Below are 23,132 nucleotides of genomic sequence, written 5' to 3' on the forward strand. Positions count from 1 at the left end.
GGTATTATGTAGATATTACGTAGATATTACGTAGATATTACGTAGATATTACGTAGATATTACGTAGATATTATGTAGATATTACGTAGATATTACGTAGATATTACGTAGATATTACGTAGATATTATGTAGATATTACGTAGATATTACGTAGATGTTACGTAGATGTTACGTAGATGTTACGTAGATGTTACGTAGATGTTACGTAGATGTTACGTAGATGTTACGTAGATATTACGTAGATGTTACGTAGATGTTACGTAGATATTACGTAGATATTACGTAGATATTACGTAGATATTATGTAGATATTATGTAGATATTATGTAGATATTCCATTAAGAAAATAAATAGTAATACATCTACATTGTATTTCTGATTAATTTTGTTGATGTTATTTTTAAATTGACAACAAAACAAAAAAATAACAAGGACATTTCTAAGTCCCCCCCCCCCCCCCCCCCCCGCCAAAAAAAACTTTTGAACAGTAATGTGTTTACATAGCCCTTCAACAGTTTTACACAGTTCTTTACAAAAGCACTAGTAAGAGGATGGGATGTAGGGTGTGGCGTATTAAGTCTCCCTGTGTCGATAAGAGCAAGATTAAGTCCGCTTATCAGTAACTCCCAGGCCAAGACTAACTCTACTCATTATAACTTTGTTTTTTTAAAGACACAAGATGTGAGTGGGCGACGGGGGCAGAACAGGGACAGTAGTGGACGAGGGGCGTTACAATGTGAAGCACTATGAGGACATTGGAAAACGTACATCAACCTTCTATTAGGGAACGTGGGAAAGAAAAATGGGGGATACCTAAGATTTTTTACCTTGTCAGCTCGACCCCAGTTCTACCTGTTGTAGAGCAGCTGTACTGTACTGGGTCTACCTGTGGTAGAACAGCTGTATTGTGGGTACTGGGTCTACCTGTTGTAGAACAGCTGTATTGTGGGTACTGGGTCAACCTGTTGTAGAACAGCTGTACTGTAGTGGGCCTACCTGTGGTAGAACAGCTGTATTGTGGGTACTGTGTGAAAGCCACTGCTCTCTCTACTCCATCCTTCTCCATCTCCTCAATAGCCTCCTCCGTCAGAGGATGCACGTAGCGGAACCCGATGTAGAACTTATGAGGCGCTGTAAGACGTAAAACAGAAACGTGAGAACTGTAAAGCTGAGTAATAAAATGGTATTTCTCACTTCACATCTATCTAAAGCATTAGTAAATGGATATTAACAAGTATATACTTAGGGAATATAATTGAATTAGGCCATCTACAAGCTCTCCAAGTTAGGCCAAACACAGAGTGGTCTTATGTAAGACGGGCCCACGTAAAGCTAAAACACACCCCCCCCCCCCCCGTTATCAGTAAAGTGTGGTGTAGGGGTGTGGGAACAAAACACTCCTCGACTATCTCCCCACCACACCCAGCCAGTGTCAACGGCCGTTAAAACACGACAGCGGTGAAACATTCAGCCTGTTTGTTTTGGCGACTGTGGCATCTTGTGTGGCCCAGTGTTTGTGCTGCTGCCTAAAGCATATAGTAACCAGTGTGTGACACGCTCTCCTTCCACTCACACCTATCTGCAGGCACATTATGGAACAGGCCAGGTCATCATCAATTATGAAAATATATATTTGTTTAATTATACAATACATATTTTGTAAAGGGTGCGACCAATCAGCCTGGGTATATGGCTCTGCCAAGCATTTTTAATTGATTTCCTTCATCACGGTGCTTTTAAAATTAGGCATATTCTGTTGTATTTATTCAGCCTTAACAAACCACTAAAGAGCCGAGATGTTGATAGGAGTCAACCAGGAAATAGGTCTTAGGTCTCTCTTTATGAAGGAAATAAATTAAAAATGAATAAAAATGCTTGGCAGAGCCATATACCCAGGCTGATTGGTCGCACCCTTTACAAAATATGTATTGTATAATTAAACAAATATATATTTTCATAATTGATGACCTGGCCTGTTCCGTAATTGTCGTGATGTGTGTTTTGCCCTATATTTTTAATCCCAGACCCACATCCCGGCAGGAGGACTGTTCCTAGGCCGTCATTGTAAATAAGATTTTGTTCTTAACTGATGTGCCTAGTTAAATAAAAGGTTATAAAAATAAAAATAGATGATAGCTTGTTTGATTCAAAGAAAGACAACCCATAAACCCATGCAGCAGCAACGGAGACATTTTGTTTTTTTATAAAGGCTATTGTTTAAAAAAAAAACAAGAAGGAGTCTATAAGTATTTTAACAGTGCTAATGTTGTCGATCAACTGTAACATGTGAGTGTAACAGAGCCAGTTACAACCGAAGTATCGGGTCATCAATAGATTAGAGAGAAGAAGCAGCTTTTAGCCACATTTTATCAGGCAGGTCCTTGGCCTCCGTTGGCCAAGTTCTGAGCAAATTTTTATTTATTTTTTTAAACCTTCAATTATATTTTATATTTATTTATTTTATTGTTGGATATAAGAGTGTAAAACACCAGGAAATCATCTCCAAGTGATTTTAAATTTTGTAAATCTGTTAAAGTATTCTCACACGTAATAGAGCAATATGTGATCACACACGAATGATAAACAAGGTATGAAAAGATTTACGTTTTAGTCAAACGTTATATCTATTTGTGCTTCTTGCGGGTCAATTTGCAGTCTGTAAATTCTATGTAAATGTGTTCCGGGCCCTACGACCATCCCCTCAAGGAGAGACAATTGGCCCGCGGCTGAATCTCGTTGATGATTCCTGGCCCATGACATTGGTTGGTTCCTTGTTAAAGCCTCTTACGATAGCTTCACTTCAAAAGAAACAAAAATGGTACATAGTCACTAAAGAAAAATGGGGTTGTTTTAATAAATAATATATATTTTTAAACAAAACAATGTATGGAGCTAAATTTGGAGAGGCAGTTTGTTTTCCTGTGAAGAGCAAAGGAAAAGGCATTGACAGTCGGACCCATCCGTGACACAAACCCATCCGTGACAAATTAGTGGGATTTCCAAATGCAGAACTCCACTCACATAGTCTGGACCAAATCATGTGCTGGTGCCACCAACTGAAAAGGTTACTGGCACCAGTACCATCAGGGGAAAAAGGTATTATTACCAGTACCATCAGGGGAAAAAGTTACTATCACCAGTACCATCAGGGGAAAAAGTTACTATCACCAGTACCATCAGGGGAAAAAGTTACTATCACCAGTACCATCAGGGGAAAAAGTTACTATCACCAGTACCATCAGGGGAAAAAGTTACTATCACCAGTACCATCAGGGGAAAAAGTTACTATCACCAGTACCATCAGGGGAAAAAGTTACTATCACCAGTACCATCAGGGGAAAAAGTTACTATCACCAGTACCATCAGGGGAAAAAGTTACTATCACCAGTACCATCAGGGGAAAAAGTTACTATCACCAGTACCATCAGGGGAAAAAGTTACTATCACCAGTACCATCAGGGGAAAAAGTTACTATCACCAGTACCATCAGGGGAAAAAGTTAGTGCAGAACCCAGGTAATGTTTGGGCTATTGAGTGTTATGTCTGGGCTATGAAGTGTTATGTCTGGGCTATGAAGTGTTATGTCTGGGCTATGAAGTGTTACGTCTGGGCTATGAAGTGTTACGTCTGGGCTATGAAGTGTTACGTCTGGGCTATGAAGTGTTACGGTCTGACCTGTTTCCGGACACATCTCATCCAGCAGTTTGACCATGCCCTCCCCCTGCATGGTGGTCCAGGCCTTGATAGGAGAGCCTCCTCCGATCCGGCTGTACTGCTCCTGGATCTTAGGGGTGCGCCGCTTAGCTATGAAGGGCCCAAGTCGACTGAGGAGGAAGAGAGATTCACAGCGTCATGTCAACTTCCGGAGTAATAAAACGTAGCTTGGTCCCAAGATCATTCGGAAAGTATTCAAAGTAATAAAACTAAAAGTATTCAGACGCCATGACCTTTCACCCCCCAAAATGTTCTTACATTACAGCCTTGTTTTAAAATGGATTAAATTTAAATTTTCCCTCTTCATCCAATCTACACATAATACCAAAGCCCGAAACAGTTGTCTTATCTTTTCTCTGTACCCCACAGATACAATTATTTGCAAGGTCCCTCAATAATCAAGTATTGAATTTAAGGGCACCTATTCGTAATGTTTTTTTTTAAAACAGAACAGACGCTGAATATCCCTTTGAGCATGGTAAAGTTATTAATTAGGCTTTGGATGGTGTATCAATACACCCAGTCACTGCAAGGATACAGGCGTCCTTCCTAACTCAGTTGCTGGAGAGGAAGGAAACTGTTCAGGGATTTAACCATGAGGCCACTGGAGACTTTAAAAAAGAGTTTAATGTCCAGGATATGAAAAAAAAAACAGGGATGTAAACAAATTTGTCCACATCATTTGAGAGAAATAAGCTTTTTGTGCGTATGGAACATTTCTGGGATCTTTTATTTCAGCTCATGAAATCAAAACTTTACATATTGCTGTTCAGTGAAATCTACTTATGGCAAGACGGCACGAACCGATCTTGGGCCTGGCAAACATAAATGTACCTTGTCCTTGTTGTAACGGTTTTGACTTGAGGTTATTGTTTGTAGGGGTGTCAGGTAGGTTGAAAATATTGATTTCTCCCTTTTTTGTTTGGGAGGGAATGAGTCCCATCTGGTCAGTCAAGTCGACACCAATACAAAGGACTCATGTAAAAGTCAATATGTAAATACTCTTTTCATAAACCCTTAAAACACTGGAAATAACTCCAGAGCCATCACAGTGTGAGCGCGAGAACACTTACTTCTGAACAGGAAGCTTCATCAGATCGGTGTCGGAGAAGAGGCGCAGCAGGAAATCGTGAACATCGTCCAGTTTCTCAGGTCCTCCCATGTTCATCATTAGGATCCCCGTTTTGGGCTTTCTGCAAGGATAAGTACAGTGCTACATTAATACTGTATCATTATTTACAATTGTAACTCAAGACGTCTAAGCAAGTATCCAAGTATTTAGGTTTCTGTGTGGATATGTACAGTAGTACTGTGCTATTCAGAACTGAAACAGCCAAGCAGATATCCCTTGTCTAGACATGTATCCAGAAAGAGCTGCCATTGAAACACATGGAGCGAGGTCGTACGAGGGCTCTACCAACTACATAACCAACTGGCACGCATCCGCCCCCCCCTCAAATTAGGCCTATACTACTGTACTATACTGTGGACAGTAGGTATTTATCCAGGCCCTGTATTGAAGGAAGTGATGCCACAAAAAAAAACAATAGTTTGTTGCTTGCTCAGTCTTACATGTAATGAACCCACTGAAGCTCGGCATGGTCCTACATTTTGGCCGCGGCCTTTTTTAGAGACCCCATCTCTTTATTGAACTTCAGTCTGCAATACTTTTTTTGGGGTGTGTAAGCAACACAGCTCACATTACACAGCTTCATGTATCTACATTTGTTTCACTTGGACCTCAATTTAGTCCTTTTCATCAACATAGAAGTACAGGGTAGTGTCCACACGCAGTTTCTCACTCAACACATTTCGGTATGAATGACGACAGGGTAAAAGAGAACTTGAATCAAAGGGATATTTATTCCCTCTCTCTAGTCTATTGTACTGGACCTGTTTTCTACCGCTTCTGGGGTCGCTGTGGAGGCTGGCTGGGCGAAGGCTGCAACGGTTGCACTACTAGACTGTCTTCTGAGAGGTGTCGAAACACTCAGGCTTACGGCGTTACTGCACCTGGCAACTGAAGGGAGAGAGAGAGAGAGATAAGATTAAAGTCAAAATCAGACATTTAAATTGATATACTTCCTTCTAAGCCGATGACTAAAACACATAGGGGAAAAATATATATTTTATAATCATTCTGAAAGCAAAACTTCAATTATTATTTCAAGGCATTACCAACATGTATTACCAGTCAAGCTTGGGAGTGGCAACTTTAGTATTTGTTATTAAGAATAGTTTAGTAGACTAGTAGTAGTTGCCAAACACACACACATATATATATATATTTTTTTTTTTCTAATTGGCTGCAGTAGCAATCAGTGAACACTAAGCGGCGCACGATTATTATGCAAGTTGAACAAAATGTCAGTTGTGTAACTTTGAGTTGCATTAGCTAAATAAAACCTCAATTTTAGCTTAAGTAGCTATTTTTTTTCTCTCCACAGTTTCATTTAACTCCTTAAAGAGCTCAATAATATGACAGAGCAGTTTGACAAAAGGTTTAGTAAACATTAGTATGTTTGTGGTTAGTCCTTCGAACAAACCAGCTAGAAGAAATACTTGCTAGTTTAGCTTTTGGCATATTATTGCGATTATAATTCAAACTGAAATATTTACGAGAATATAATGCTATAATATTGAGGCATCGGTGAAGTCCGGTCTCTCACGAAATACCTTATTCACAACCTGAAGGTTAAAAAGACAATGCTAACTAGCTAGCGAGTGTGGTAAAAGGCTTGGTGGTGGGCAATATAAACTAGCATTTGGCTATTAGCTAACTAGCCATCCAGCAAATACATGTCAAAGATACAGTTAACTTGTGTTCATGTTCTTGTGCTGCTGCTAACTTGCTAACTAACCAGCTATCTGTACAGCTAGCTCGCTAACATTAGCACAAAGTAGCTACCCATCCACTTACATTGAATGAGCCGAGTCGCCCTTCCTAATACAGACATCATGTTTCAACGGAGGATTTCTATACTTCTAGGAGTGATTTGGTCCAGTCGGCGGATCCTATCTGTCTTTATAACAAATAGCGTGGTCGACCAGCTAAATTCCCCCCAGCCTCTAACACCCGAGGAGTGACACTGACAGAAAGCACACGAACAGCACTTGTCACGTGTGTTTACAAGCCATGCCTGTGCTCTGATGTAGGAAGCTGTGCACTCCCCTAGCCTGGTAGGAAGCTGTGCACTCCCCTAGCCTGGTCATCCAGGAAGTAGCCCATGGTGTCCTAGTAACTTCAGGTGCTGTTCTGTTCCATAAAACCACCAAAAACACATACACAGTGAGTTTTGGAGATATATATATATATATTTTTTGTACAGATGTATGTACAAAAAAAAAATATTGTTTTTGGTGGTTTTACATCTAGAGAAGGAAGTTACTCAAGAAAATATCTGCCAAATTCTAACCCTTGTTTTTGACTTTATGTTTAACAGGATTATTGCAACAGCAGTGGACCAGTCATTTGCCACAATACACAAGAGATGAAACAGAATGCATGTCTCCACAGAACATTCCAGAAAGATATTGTAGCGTATGCAGTACACATTTATTGGCAGACAAATAGTATTCGCTAGACAGCATTAATTTCTTGTTTGAAAACACATTTCAAATCTTACATTTGCAGGGATTTGTTAGTGTAATTAATTGTTCTCGTCTTAGATCTCGAGCCTTGTATGTTGGCCTTTTGCAATGCAGTAAGATGGGGCTTTCGTCCCAAACGGAGCTCTATTCTCTATATAGTGCACTACCTTTGGTCCTGGTAAAAAAAATAAGGGCCCTATACAGGGATAGCGCGCTGTTAAAAAAAATAGCACTATATAGGGAATAGATTGCCATTTGGGATGAACATCTTGTTCTCTTGAAGCGCAGTGTGATCCATCTCCAGCAGGGGGCAGGGTAGTTGGTAGTTTAGGGTCGACAGCGCTGGATGAAGCGAGGGTAGAGACACACGTCTCTGATGTGGTGTCTGTTCAGCAGCCAGGTTAGAAACCTCTCTAGGCCGAGCCCGTAGCCACCGTGGGGACAGGTACCATACTTCCTCTAGAAGACACAATGTTGACGTTATTAAGGAAACACACCATCAAAATAGTCTAACAGATTCTCTGTTCATAAAACAGTTAGTTCCGGGAAACACGAGGGTGTCTAACCTATGACCCCAGCAGCCATACTAAAATCGCAATGAAGCACGCCCCCTTGTGTTTTATTGCTTAAATTAATAAGATCTATAGGTCTGATTTTCTCTTCCTGGCTGAGTACATACCTGGTCAGTGTACCAGTAGTAAGGGGTAGATGTACGTACCTGGTCAGTGTACCAGTAGTAAGGGGTAGATGTACATACCTGGTCAGTGTACCAGTATTAGAGGGTTGGGTTGATGTACGTACCTGGTCAGTGTACCAGTAGTAAGGGGTAGATGTACGTACCTGGTCAGTGTACCAGTAGTAAGGGGTAGATGTACGTACCTGGTCAGTGTACCAGTAGTAAGGGGTAGATGTACATACCTGGTCAGTGTACCAGTAGTAAGGGGTAGATGTACATACCTGGTCAGTGTACCAGTATTAGAGGGTTGGGTAGATGTACGTACCTGGTCAGTGTACCAGTAGTAAGGGGTAGATGTACGTACCTGGTCAGTGTACCAGTAGTAAGGGGTTGGGTCAATGCCCTCCCTCTTGTATCCCTCCAGCAGTTCCTCAGCATCCCAGATCCTCATAGACCCTCCAACTATCTCTCCAACATTAGGCATCAGCACATCCACCTGGGGAGAGGAACAGCAGGGACAACAATGAGGATGTCTTTCAGGGCCCATATTCAAAAAGCCTCTCAGAGAATCAAATCAAATCAAATTTATTTATATAGCCCTTCGTACATCAGCTGATATCTCAAAGTGCTGTACAGAAACCCAGCCTAAAACCCCAAACAGCAAGCAATGCAGGTGTAGAAGCACGGTGGCTAGGAAAAACTCCCTAGAAAGGCCAAAACCTAGGAAGAAACCTAGAGAGGAACCAGGCTATGTGGGGTGGCCAGTCCTCTTCTGGCTGTGCCGGGTGGAGATTATAACAAAACATGGTCAAGATGTTCAAATGTTCATAGATGACCAGCATGGTCGAATAATAATAAGGCAGAATAGTTGAAACTGGAGCAGCAGCACAGTCAGGTGGACTGGGGACAGCAAGGAGTCATCATGTCAGGTATTCCTGGGGCATGGTCCTAGGGCTCAGGTCAGTTGAAACTGGAGCAGCAGCACAGCCACAGCCAGAGAAGGAGTCCTGATCTAGAATCAGCTCCCCCCTGTCCATATTCTTATTCATTATTATCTAATAGGACAAAACTGATATTGGATCAGAACCCAGAGACATGTTTGAATCAGGCCCTGGATAAGGTTCATGATGGCTTCTCTGAGATGTGGTTTTTCAGGTCATGGTTTTTGGTGACGTAAGATCTCTGCTGGTCAGGGACTCACCGACTCGGTGAGGCGTCGGTCCTCAGGACAGCGCTGCATGTAGAAGGACTTGATCTCAGCCGGGAAGCGGCACAGCAGGATGGTCTCACCGATGGCATCAGTCATCAGCCTCTCTGGGGCCTCTGGGATGTCCTGAAACCAAGGAGGGAGAGGGTTTTATAACGTCACCATAACAGGAGCTGGACGAAGAGAAGATCCGCTGGTGGAGAAGCTAAACACTGAGCGGACATTCCGTGTCTCTCTTCACGTCAGTTTCCTGGACCCAGACTAAGTTATGGACTCAAAAGCTGGTTCAACAGATTCTCCATTGAAAGTCATATGTAGTCCAGGACTTGGCTAAATCTGTCCTGGATACCAGCCCTAAAAATGTCCTAAATGTCTTCAAAACAACCACAGATCGACACGGTCCAAATATTATTTCTGAGGGAGATAGTAATTAGGAGTGATTATAATTGACAGTGGTACTTGTCGACCATAAAACCATTTATCAAATGGAATTTATTCAGTCAAATGTACCTCTCCAAACTCATAGTATGTCCCATCATCTTTTTTGATGTCGTGCTCCTTCAGCCAGATGATGGCCTCAGAGTAGTTCATCCTCTTGAAGGGCCTCTTGGGGGGCTTGAAGTCCTGGGGAGGATGGAAAGGAAAAAGACAGGCCACATTAGCACTGTGCTATCCTCATGTTTAGCCTTTCACCACCATACCAGGATTCTAAAAGATCAAGGAAACCTGAATCTCAAAAAGGAAACATTATTTCAAGACAAACATTTAAGAATATATCCATCTCAGTGAACAAGACCACGAGACAGAGATAAACACATACAGCTAGAGACAGACAGACAGACATACAGCTAGAGACAGACATACAGCTAGAGACAGACATACAGCTAGAGACAGACAGACAGCTAGAGACAGACAGACAGACATACAGCTAGAGACAGACAGACAGACATACAGCTAGAGACAGACAGACAGACATACAGCTAGAGACAGACAGACAGACATACAGCTAGAGACAGACAGACAGACATACAGCTAGAGACAGACAGACAGACATACAGCTAGAGACAGACAGACAGACATACAGCTAGAGACAGACAGACAGACATACAGCTAGAGACAGACCGACAGACATACAGCTAGAGACAGACAGACAGACATACAGCTAGAGACAGACAGACAGACATACAGCTAGAGACAGACAGACAGACATACAGCTAGAGACAGACAGACAGACATACAGCTAGAGACAGACAGACAGACATACAGCTAGAGACAGACAGACAGACATACAGCTAGAGACAGACAGACAGACAGCTAGAGACAGACAGACAGCCAGCTAGAGACAGACAGACATACAGCTAGAGACAGACAGACATACAGCTAGAGACAGACAGACATACAGCTAGAGACAGACAGACATACAGCTAGAGACAGACAGACATACAGCTAGAGACAGACAGACATACAGCTAGAGACAGACAGACATACAGCTAGAGACAGACAGACATACAGCTAGAGACAGACAGACATACAGCTAGAGACAGACAGACATACAGCTAGAGACAGACAGACATACAGCTAGAGACAGACAGACATACAGCTAGAGACAGACAGACATACAGCTAGAGACAGACAGACATACAGCTAGAGACAGACATACAGCTAGAGACAGACATACAGCTAGAGACAGACATACAGCTAGAGACAGACATACAGCTAGAGACAGACATACAGAGAGAAAAAGGGGGGGGGGGGGGGAAGAGAACTAATAGCTGCCAATAAAACATCAGACGTACAGGGTTGACCTGGTAGAGTAGAGAAGCAGCAGGTGACTTCAGGACTCTGTCCACCACGTCACACACCAGATCCTCCAGCCTGCTCAGTAGGTCCTCATAGGTCATGAAGGGGCACTCTGCCTCTATGTGAGTGTACCTACAGAGGGAGGGCACATAGTATAACTACATAACCCATGTTAACCGCTAAGGGATCGATGTGTCCCCCGCGAGACGGTTGAGCTAACGTAGGCTAATGTGATTAGCATGAGGTTGTCAGTAACAACAAACAAAAAAATCCCAGGACATAGGCATGTCTGATATGGGCAGAAAGCTTAAATTCTTGTTAATCTAACTGGACTGTCCATTTAACAGTAGCTATTACAGTGAAAGAATACCATGCTATTGTTTGAGGAGAGTGAACAATTATGAACTAGAAAATGTATTAATAAACCAATTAGGCACAGTTGGGCAGTCTTGATACAACATTTTGAACAGAAATGCAATGGTTCATTGGATCAGTAAAAAGCGTTGCACGTACACTGCTGCCATCTAGTGGCCAAAATCTAAATTGCACCCGGGCTGGAATAATACATTATGGCCTTTCTCTTGCATTTTAAAGATGGTACAAAAAAATATTTTTTTTCTTTGCAGGAACTTTTAAATCAGATCTAATGTGTTATATTCTCCTACATTAATTTAACATTTCTACAAACTTCAAAGTGTTTCCTCTCAAATGGTATCGAGAATATACATATCCTTGCTTCAGGTCCTGAGCTACGGGCAGTTAGATTTGGGCATGTCATTTTAGGTGAAAATTGAAAAGAAGGGTTTTATCCTTATTAATTAAACACTAGAAAGTGTCTGTTGAAGAATAAGTCGTCAGTGAAACTAACCTGTATAAATAAAAAGGTCAATACCCAATAGATAGGAATAGGAATAGAATAGGAATATGAATAGAATAGGTAGGAATAGGAATAGAATAGGTATCCTAAGGTCATGTTTTGCTATCAGAATGACTCCAATATGAAACAGCAAAGGAAAACAACAATTCCAGTACTCACTCAGACAGGTGCCTGCGAGTGCGGGACTGCTCTGCGCGGTAGGACTGAGCGATACAGAAGGTGTCTCCCAGAGCAGGGATGCAGGTCTCCAGGTAGAGCTGAGAGGACTGGGTCAGGAACGCCTCCTCCCCAAAGTAGTTCAGGTTGAACAGGGTGGAACCTCCCTCCACCTGGGTCTGCACCAGAGTGGGTGGGGTGATCTTTGGGGGAACAAATACAACAAAAAAAAATTCAGATTTAGACAAGAAGTGTCGACATACAAGGCTGAAAATATACAATTCAAGATTCAAAGCTTTCATCACTAACCACGTTTCCATCCACTTTGTGAATCAAGTCATTAAATAAACATGAAATAAAACACAACAGCTGTGATGGAAGCAGGTACGTTTCAGTACAATTTTATAAATCCAACAGATAATTTGTTAGTTCGACATGGTGGGATCTTTTTGTGTCTGTAAAATTAATTTTGTGAGAAATTGAAGTGGAAACGTCTTTATGCTGAAATACTGATATTAACCATTAAAACAACATAAACTTGAGTCACACCATGATATGGCGTGCGGTCCTCCCACTAGGACTCAGGAAAACCATGCAATTTATTAGGCTACAGATGAAATAATTTAGAAACGTCACAGGGTGGTGAAAGTGCAGTGATCTTGATGCTCCTTTCCAATAAATATTGAGGGTCTTATTCTGGTGACATGATGATTGATGCTTGACTGCCGTTTTGACAAATAAAACCATTCTCTCTCTTATCCATAATGTCATCATGTAGACTAGCCTTCCTGCACTGTATCTGCCAGCTGTTGTCTAGAGCTCCCCTGTCAAGACCAGAGTAGGCCTGTGTCAAGACCAGAGTAGGCCTGTGTCAAGACCAGAGTAGGCCTGTGTCAAGACCAGAGTAGGCCTGTGTCAAGACCAGAGTAGGCCTGTGTCAAGACCAGAGTAGGCCTGTGTCAAGACCAGAGTAGGCCTGTGACAAGACCAGAGTAGGCCTGTGACAAGACCAGAGTAGGCCTGTGACAAGACCAGAGTAGGCCTGTGACAAGACCAGAGTAGGCCTGTGTCAAAACCAGAGTAGGCCTGTGTCAAGACCAGAGTAGGCCTGTGTCAAGACCAGAGTAGGCCTATGTCAAAACCATCGGTAGAGATGGAAACTTTTGATTCTTATTCAGTACATGAAAAAGTACATTGTGTCATAACACACTGAATTATATTTGCAACAAGTCTGGTGGAAACACACCACTGGCATATTTTATTTAATGTTAATTACAGAACATTAGCATGAATATCTGTGGCCAGTTGGATGGAAACCTAGCTAATGATGTCATCAACAAATACAACAAGCAAAGATGGAGGTGATGAGGCTTTTCGATACAGTGGTGCTCTAATATATTGGCATCCTTGTTCTTTACAATGGAGTCCAATGGAGCACAAAGGTCTTTCTATTCAAAACTGGTTGAATGGCTATTTTTACCCTGTAGGCACCTGCAACTTACCACAGATGAGATAAATGACACATTAAACGAGAATCATTGCCTGCAACCAAATTACATTTTAATGTTGAATACTTTAGACCAGGATATTTTTTTTTCCTTGAAGAGAAAAATCTTAATTTAAAATGTTTTTCTTGGTCCTGTGCAGTTTAAAAATCAATCAAATATGTGGAAACACAATTATTTTTCAATTTATTTAGAAGAAATTGTGAACTATGCAAAGGTGAGAATATATTTGACTGCATCTGTATATTACCATTCTATGTTCTATTTATGTGTTGAATATATTTAGATTTTATGCTTCAAAGAGATCAGAGGACGTTTGTACAGTGAACCCACTCTTACTTCCTGACTTCATTGTCCCCATGGGGACATGTTGTTGCAGTGTCATGTACACATTTAAAGTGGCGTTTAAATACAAAACTAAATTGACAATACAACTTCCATAACAGTTACATACCAATATATATATATATATATACACACACACACACACACACAGTGCCTTGCGAAAGCATTCGGCCCCCTTGAACTTTGCGACCTTTTGCCACATTTCAGGCTTCAAACATAAAGATATAAAACTGTATGTAAAAATATATATATATACACACACACACACACACACACACACACACAGTGGGGCAAAAAAGTATTTAGTCAGGTACCAATTGTGCAAGTTCTCCCACTTAAAAAGATGAGAGGCCTGTAATTTATCATAGGTACACTTCCACTATGACAGACAAAATGAGAAAAAAAAAATCCAGAAAATCACTGTAGGATTTTTAATGAATTTATTTGCAAATTATGGTGGAAAATAAGTATTTGGTCAATAACAAAAGTTTCTCAATACTTTGTCATTGCCAACAAAGGGTATATAACAGAGGTCAAACGTTTTCTGTAAGTCTTCACAAGGTTTTCACACACTGTTGCTGGTATTTTGGCTCATTCCTCCATGCAGATCTCCTCTAGAGCAGTGATGTTTTGGGGCTGTTGCTGGGCAACACGGACTTTCAACTCCCTCCAAAGATTTTCTATGGGGTTGAGATCTGGAGACTGGCTAGGCCACTCCAGGACCTTGAAATGCTTCTTACGAAGCCACTCCTTCGTTGCCCGGGCGGTGTGTTTGGGATCATTGTCATGCTGAAAGACCCAGCCACATTTCATCTTCAATGCCCTCGCTGATGGAAGGAGGGTTTCACTCAAAATCTCACGATACATGGCCCCATTCATTCTTTCCTTTACACGGATCAGTCGTCCTGGTCCCTTTGCAGAAAAACAGCCCCAAAGCATGATGTTTCCACCCCCATGCTTCACAGTAGGTATGGTGTTCTTTGGATGCAACTCAGCATTCTTTGTCCTCCAAACACGACGAGTTGAGTTTTTACCAAAAAGTAATATTTTGGTTTCATCTGACCATATGACATTCTCCCAATCTTCTTCTGGATCATCCAAATGCTCTCTAGCAAACTTCAGACGGACCTGGACATGTACTGGCCTAAGCAAGGGGACACGTCTGGCACTGCAGGATTTGAGTCCCTGGCGGCGTAGTGTGTTACTGATGGTAGGCTTTGTTACTTTGGTCCCAGCTCTCTGCAGGTTCTGGGATTTTTGCTCACCGTTCTTGTGATCATTTTGACCCCACGAAGGTGAGATCTTGCATGGAGCCCCAGATCGAGGGAGATTATCAGTGGTCTTGTATGTCTTCCATTTCCTAATAATTGCTCCCACAGTTGATTTCTCAAAACCAAGCTGCTTACCTATTGCAGATTCAGTCTTTCCAGCCTGGTGCAGGTCTACAATTGTGTTTCTGGTGTCCTTTGACAGCTCTTTGGCCACAGTGGAGTTTGGAGTGTGACTGTTTGAGGTTGTGGACAGGTGTCTTTTATACTGATAACAAGTTCAAACAGGTGCCATTAATACAGGTAATGAGTGGAGGACAGAAGAGCCTCTTAAAGAAGAAGTTACAGGTCTGTGAGAACCAGAAATCTTGCTTGTTTGTAGGTGACCAAATACTTATTTCCCACCATAATTTGCAAATAAATTCATTAAAAATCCTACAATGTGATTTTCTGGATTTTTTTCCCTCATTTTGTATGTCATAGTTGCAGTGTACCTATGATGAAAATACAGGCCTCTCTCATCTTTTTAAGTGGGAGAACTCACACAATTGGTGGCTGACTAAATACTTTTTTGTTCCACTGTATATATAAAAAAAAAATATATATATAAAAATAAAAAAAGACTAGCTTGCTGGCCTTACCTTTATTTTACTAGGCAAGTCAGTTAAGAACAAATTCTTATTTACAATGACGGCCTAGGAACAGTGGGTTAACTGCCATGTTCAGGGGCAGAACGACAGATTTGTACCTTGTCAGCTCGGGGGTTTGAACTTGCAACCTTCCAGTTACTAGTCCAACACTCTAACCACTAGGCTACCCTGCCGCCCCACATTAGCCCGAGCTATTTAGGAGGGATATCACATCTGGCACAAATGATTGTCTAGTTGTGTTTTTCATGCTGAGCGGTGCCCTATACCTGCACCCAGAGGAGACTAGTTCAAAGTCCAGGTACGGGGGTGGCTTGGGCCTAAAATTATTTTGTGAGCCTTACGGAGGGCCCCGACCTTAAAGATCACCTCCAGGCCTGTCTGTTTGACTCCTAGTACCTTGGGGAGGGCCCCCGACCTTAAAGATCACCTCCAGGCCTGTCTGTTTGACTCCTAGTACCTTGGGGAGGGCCCTGATCTTAAAGAGCTCATCCAGGCCTGTCTGTTTGACTCCAAGTACCTTGCCTGCTGTGGTAATAATCCTTCTCAACATATTGTTACCTCATAGTATCCGCGGGCGAAGAAGTGATCCCTGAAACACTGTGTGACAGTGGAGCGGACCCGGAGTATCTTGGACACGTTCTCCCCACGGATCATCATGTGTCTGTTGTTGAGCTGAACGTCAACATCAGACTCCTCATTCAGCAGGTTGTCAGCTCCTCCAGCCGGCGCCAGACCCACCAGCTCCCAGAAGTCACAGTGCAGCTCATGACCACCAGGGGCCTGGAGAAGGAGGAAGAGAGGACATCCTAGTCAGTCATAGCTCTAATAACAAAATAACAAACCATCTAATTACAGTTAAAAGGGACAGTTTTCCCCGAACCAGATTGGGCCTAGTCCTGGTCTAAAAAAAAAAGGTTTGAGTGAAAATATGACAGTTTAATCTGGGTAATTAAAGTAAGTAAGTGAAGAATCTGTACCTGCTTTCCCTCAGGTACTTGCTTCACTGTCCCATACAGAGCCACTGTGCTTTCAGTGGACAGCACCAGGGCATTGTAGCACTGACACTATAATAGAGACAAAAACAACTAGTTTTACAAATAAAAGAAAGCATATTATTCCATTTTGTAATAAAAAAAGAACATTTAAGACAACAAAATATATATATATTTTTTTACCAATTTATTGTTGAGAACACACTGCAGGAAACCAGTTCCATCTCTCAGCACAATGAACAGCAGGTTCTTTCCTAGCAAGAGAATGACAATGGGTTCAGTCAACTTACCGGGGTAAAATAGAAAATAAAGAGAATTATAAATCTACTACGAGCCATGAAGCCCCTCTCTCCTCTCATCCAGCTCCCCCCCCCCCAGGTAGTTTTTGGGGGGAGCTTCCATTGTTGGACATAAACGGCTGGACAAAACACCCTGCATTACAATCCTGAGAATATACTGTTAAAAAAACAACCTGCATGTTATCAGCTAGTTACGGTGCTGACATTAGACACACATTAACCAACGTTCTACAATCCTCACCTTGTTTTCTCATTCGATGCACCCAACCAAACACCTTCACTCTCTCCCCTCGGAGAGGCTCCAGCTGATAGATTTTGACCTGTTGGGAAAAGGTTGATTACATTTCAACACAATGGAAGATAAACATGTTATTCTTATTTCCAAACATGTATTTGTATTTGTTTAAATCCCTTTTAAAACAATACAAAACATAGTAAGATGAGTTAGACAGGATACTGACTAAAGAGAATATAGTGGATCTGACCGTTTTGGGCTCTGGAAGGCTGGAGTCATTCTCAATGGTGATTTTCTTAGCTTCTTCTAGGTTCTTCTCTCGTCTCTCAGAATCCTCTGCCTTTAAATCAAAGTTGAAAATAACTTACATAAATAGCAGCTCACATGGGCTACTGCTGCCTGTGAATATTTTAACCGATAGCCACAACTGTTTATGGCCAAATACAAGACTGTGTGAATAATTGTAATAGTGGCATCCCAAAAGGCATCCTATTCCCTACATAGAGCACTACTTTTGACCAGAAGTATAGGGAATAGGATTCCTATATAGGGAATGGGGTTCCATTTGGGATAAACATGCCCCAGACTATTTCCCCACACTGCCGCCTCTCCCACGTACCTCCTTTTTGTCTTTGGAGTCGCTCTTCATCTGCTCTCTAGCAAATAACTTGATCACATTTTTCATCTGCGTCTTGGAGATCACTGCCCAACGCTGGAGTAATAGGGGAGATGAAATCAGAACGGGGAGACGAAATCAGAACAGGGGAACCAAATGAAAGTGAAACCAAACAACTTATTTTTCAAATGCTTCTAACTGTGTACCTCTCCTTCCTTCTGAGAGTCCACATAGATGGTTGGGAATGGCTCCTTTCCAGCAAATGTCAAAGCCTTTGAAATCAAATAGTTGTTGTTATAGCAATGCACTTAACTGTGTTTGATTCAAAGATACGTAGACACATCAGTTATGTTGGATGGAGTCATAATTAAACACAAAACATGGCACACAACACTGATTAATCTTACCCTCAATGAGGTCTTGAAAGGCTTCCTCTCTGTTCCGTCACCATCCTGGTCATTTCCTTCTTTGTCAGACACATACAACTCACCTGGAAGAAGTGGAAACACTCAACACTTGATTCTGAATGTATGTTAGTTCAGCGAACTAATGCATGACAGTGATTATGCTAGCTAGGCAAGATGCTCGTTGGCTAGATAACAGGTGCGTGACACAGACATTTTACCACATGTTTGGGTACAGGGAAAAACAAAAGCAGAGCTCACACCGATGCGTAGTAATTTAGCTAGCTTGTTTTAGCTAACTAGACAGTCAAGATAAGCTTGAGCTATGCAATGATTTATACACATCACTTGTGCTATGAAAGCTAGCTAGCAACACCGGTCTGATGCAACACATCGCATGCTTTCAACATTGCTACAAGGGCTGTAAATTAGCTAGACATGTTATCAACTTACCCACTGAGAGTTCGCCTGTGGTTTTCGTTACCTCCTCTGCCATACCCACGTACAAATTGTATCAAATGTGTATATTTTAACGGATTTACTAGCGAGCTAATAATAATACGAAAATGAATCGGCCCTCGTTGGGGTTTGTGCGCATGCGTATGGTGAATACAATTTCCGGATAGTTCGTGAATGGTGACTGGTTGCAGTAAATTTCACGTGGATTCGTTCCCAGTCCCTGTAGTTAATTGAAGTTCCACCCTGAAATGACGAAAGTACCATTATGTTGTGGTTTATGGATGGAGAGATGTGGCTAGATATGATTCATGCTTATTTCAACCCATTGCATCATGTAAAGAGCTCGCAAGTTAAGCATTTCACTGTACTGTTTAACACCTACTGTTTAACACAATTACAAAAGGTAAACGTTGTTTCCATTTTTAATCAATACAAAATTAAATAACGCTTGAAATATTATAGAACCAATCTTCCAATGGAAAAATGCCTCCGTGGCTGTGAATAATAAATGAATTTCATAATTCATCCGAACTCGATGAATACAACAACACTGGATCACGTTGAGAAGTTCACATTTTAAGTATGGGTCTCGTTCATTTCCAAGTCTTCAGTCGTGTGATCAGTGGGCTGTGGTTCAACTTTACCCCTGTGCAGTTTCTCATACAACTGTATCACAAAAAGAAGAGTAGAGAAGATGCATCAGATCAAGTATGTATTTGTTTTTTGTAAAACCTCCAGAAATAAACTCCGAATTTCAGTCAAATACATGTTCCCCTTATCGAGCCAACTGTTATCATGAATAAAACATCAAAACTGCATACATTAAGAATAAGTACTTACAGTGACCCAAATGGGTAAATGTAGTATTCCATACACTACAACAAGGCAAAATAAGAATGTTTCGATGTAGATGGTGTTTTCAAAGAGCGCAGAGTATGTCAGGGGCATTTCATCTTTGTACTGAAATTTTGAAAAAAGTCAACCAACGTTTTAATGCATTAGCAAGTGCTTACAGAGTTTTCATAAAGGTATCAGTTCAAAAGGCAGTCACACATCTGAGCCATCTTTTTTTGCAGGTGCATGGAAACAGTTGAAAAAGATGAGAAAAAACCCTGCATACTGCTCTGTCCTAGTATCACTGCTCAGGCTAGTATCACTGCTCTGTCCTAGTATCACTGCTCAGGCTAGTATCACTGCTCTGGCTAGTATCACTGCTAGTATCGCTGCTCTGGCTAGAATCACTGCTCTGGCTAGAATCACTGCTCTGGCTAGTATCACTGCTAGTATCGCAGCTCTGGCTAGTATCACTGCTAGTATCGCTGCTCTGGCTAGTACCACTGCTAGTATCACTGCTCTGGCTAGTACCACTGCTAGTATCACTGCTCTGGCTAGTATCACTGCTCTGGCTAGTATCGCAGCTCTGGCTAGTATCACTGCTAGTATCGCTGCTCTGGCTAGTACCACTGCTAGTATCACTGCTCTGGCTAGTACCACTGCTAGTATCACTGCTCTGGCTAGTATCACTGCTCTGGCTAGTATCGCAGCTCTGGCTAGTATCACTGCTCTGGCTAGTACCACTGCTAGTATCACTGCTCTGGCTAGTACTGCAGCTCTGGCTAGTATCACTGCTAGTATCACTGCTCTGGCTAGTACCACTGCTAGTATCACTGCTCTGGCTAGTACCACTGCTAGTATCACTGCTCTGGTTAGTACCACTGTTCTGGTTAGTACCACTGCTAGTATCACTGCTCTGGCTAGTACCACTGCTAGTATCACTGCTCTGGCTAGTACCACTGCTAGTATCACTGCTCTGGCTAGTACCACTGCTAGTATCACTGCTCTGGCTAGTACCACTGCTAGTATCACTGCTCTGGTTAGTACCACTGTTCTGGTTAGTACCACTGCTCTGGCTAGTACCACTGCTAGTATCACTGCTCTGGCTAGTACCACTGCTAGTATCACTGCTCTGGCTAGTACCACTGCTAGTATCACTGCTCTGGTTAGTATCACTGTTCTGGTTAGTATCACTGTTCTGGTTAGTATCACTGTTCTGGTTAGTATCACTGCTCTGGCTAGTATCACTGTTCTGGTTAGTATCACTGCTCTGGTTAGTATCACTGCTCTGGTTAGTATCACTGTTCTGGTTAGTATCACTGTTCTGGTTAGTATCACTGTTCTGGTTAGTATCACTGCTCTGGTTAGTATCACTGTTCTGGTTAGTATCACTGCTCTGGTTAGTATCACTGTTCTGGTTAGTATCACTGCTCTGGTTAGTATCACTGTTCTGGTTAGTATCACTGTTCTGGTTAGTATCACTGCTCTGGTTAGTATCACTGCTCTGGTTAGTATCACTGTTCTGGTTAGTATCACTGCTCTGGCTAGTATCACTGCCCTTTATTATGTATCGACCTCAAGGCCTTAGTCAGAGCTTTTGTGAGTTTAAAGCTTAATGTTTTATTAGCACCGTTATGCATACATAGCTCCACCCACATTCGTTCAATGTATCGAATGGGGGTTGGAGTCGAGGGAAAATAAGTAAGTGTAACCAAATATAACAATGTTCATTTCATAATGATTCAAATAAAGTGTGTACACAAAACGTATTAAATACGTCTGTAAAACCACAATGAGGACATCGACCCATCAAGCAAGTTTTTATAAATCATTGGGAACAGCGCAAGAAAAACGTCAAAGTAATCTGAAATGGTGGCATTAATTCATGTTCACATTTACAACATAACATACATAGGCGTTTCATCATTAAGACCTTTAGGAAATAATGTCTGGAGGGTGAAAATCCAAAAACATTTCCTTTAACTCAGAGTATTATTAATATCACCTCCCCCTGTCTGATATCTTAACTTTCTTTATGCCACAAAATCTAAAGGTAGACATTTAATTTAATTTTGAATCGTTTCCTGTACGTGGGAGAAATATTCACACTTCATCATATTGTTGCACTGTGCGCAACCTCTGCATTTATAGCTACCATTCGGAAGAGGGCACGAAAGAGCCTGGCTCGTCTTCTTTTGTGGCTGGCAGTTGGCATGGACCAATTTATTGCGTAAATTGCGACCACTTATACGTAGAATAAATTGTGGATTCTTAAATTCAGCTGGCAAAGCTGGGTCCAATGATAAAACATACCAGGGTTTCTTGACAGCATCTCCCACTTTGCGCGAGTTCAATGTGTATGGGGTGGTGAACAAAGTCAACTCAACAATACACACGTGTTCTTTAGCTTTAGTGGGTATTCTTTTGTATCAGTTCATCTCGTGTTTTCCCTAATGCCAAATGAAGAGCTTCATTCACACATTGTGGAGAGTAGCCTCTTCTTAGAAACCTATTGCTCATCTCCGCTTCTTTTTCTAGATACTCCTCTGTGGAGTGGCATATACGGCTCAGTCTGAAAAACGGACTTCTTGGAAGTCCTCTTTTTAATGGCTCAGGGTGGAAGCTGTCCCCCTGGAATATAGTATTTCTGTTCGTTTCTATACACGTTATACAGACGTGTTTAATACTTTTTTGTTCACACTTTATAAGAATATTTATGAAATGCACATGGTTATATTTCGTTAAACGTAATAAAGAGCAGTGATAGTAGCAAGAGCAGTGTGCAGGTTTCTTATTTTTTTTCTCATAAATGTATCAGTAAAATCTAGTGAACCTGGCTAAGTAAGCCGCTAATCAGAGTGAGCAAAGACTACAAATGAAGTGTGTATTGGGCCTAATTTGAAAAAGGGGGAAAAAACGAAGTGTTTTCTAAGTGATGAAGCATTTTAAAATGGTGATGCCCCATACTCAATGACAATATATGAAATCCCCACCAGAATCATGTTTTATATAGCTTAATTCATAACAAAGATGCCCTACAAATAACTTACATCACTGGCTTGCTTTCCTTTTACATTAGTTGCAGGATCCTTTTTAAGGAAACAAGGGAATTTCAAAAACTCCTGTCTCTCTCCTTGCCACCTCTTCTTCAATTCTTGGACCCTTGAGTCTGTGAAACCAAAACTATGATGGATATTTGGTATGACACTGAACAACTTTTGAACAATGCAGGATGGTGACTGAAGGCATGCTCTTTAAAATTCTCCCTGTTGTTCATTGGTCATTCATTTCAATGTATGTGAAATATATACCACGAACATGAGACACTATTTAACCCTATCATGACCTCGAAAAGTCTCAAGGTCAGACCAAATTAGTTAAGGGCCTTTGATGGTCAAAATACATAGCTATCAGTGGAGGGTGGTGGGAGGTGCTATAGGAGGACAGGCTCATTAATGGTTGGAATGGTATCAAATAGATCAAACACATGGAAACCAAATGCT

At 41.5% G+C, this 23,132-nt stretch overlaps 2 protein-coding genes across 2 annotated transcripts; both read right to left on the minus strand.

Annotated features, from left to right (window-relative positions):
• Positions 1-887: 887 nt before the first annotated feature.
• On the minus strand, positions 888-6,856 carry LOC139399464 (ferrochelatase, mitochondrial-like; the record flags this gene model as incomplete). The annotated part of the gene is made up of 5 exons (XM_071144879.1): positions 6,636-6,856; positions 5,609-5,735; positions 4,789-4,908; positions 3,677-3,825; positions 888-1,132 (listed from the first exon to the last, which is right to left on the minus strand). Coding segments are annotated over exons 1-5 (681 nt in total), but the record flags the coding sequence as incomplete, so codon positions are not given.
• Positions 6,857-7,236: 380 nt separating this feature from the next.
• Positions 7,237-18,977, minus strand: LOC139399462 (asparagine--tRNA ligase, cytoplasmic-like). Its single transcript, XM_071144877.1, has 15 exons — positions 18,790-18,977; positions 18,340-18,422; positions 18,139-18,204; positions 17,936-18,028; positions 17,567-17,656; positions 17,323-17,401; positions 16,966-17,036; positions 16,768-16,854; positions 16,349-16,570; positions 12,026-12,225; positions 10,986-11,121; positions 9,700-9,813; positions 9,184-9,315; positions 8,347-8,478; positions 7,237-7,765 (listed from the first exon to the last, which is right to left on the minus strand). The coding sequence occupies exons 1-15, from the start codon at positions 18,830-18,832 to the stop codon at positions 7,634-7,636; spliced, it is 1,680 nt and encodes a 559-aa protein (XP_071000978.1). The 5' UTR covers positions 18,833-18,977; the 3' UTR covers positions 7,237-7,633.
• Between the last annotated feature and the right edge of the window lie 4,155 nt (positions 18,978-23,132).

Source organism: Oncorhynchus clarkii, unplaced genomic scaffold (genome assembly GCF_045791955.1).
Source record: "Oncorhynchus clarkii lewisi isolate Uvic-CL-2024 unplaced genomic scaffold, UVic_Ocla_1.0 unplaced_contig_10251_pilon_pilon, whole genome shotgun sequence".
NCBI classification, from domain to species: Eukaryota; Metazoa; Chordata; class Actinopteri; order Salmoniformes; family Salmonidae; genus Oncorhynchus; species Oncorhynchus clarkii.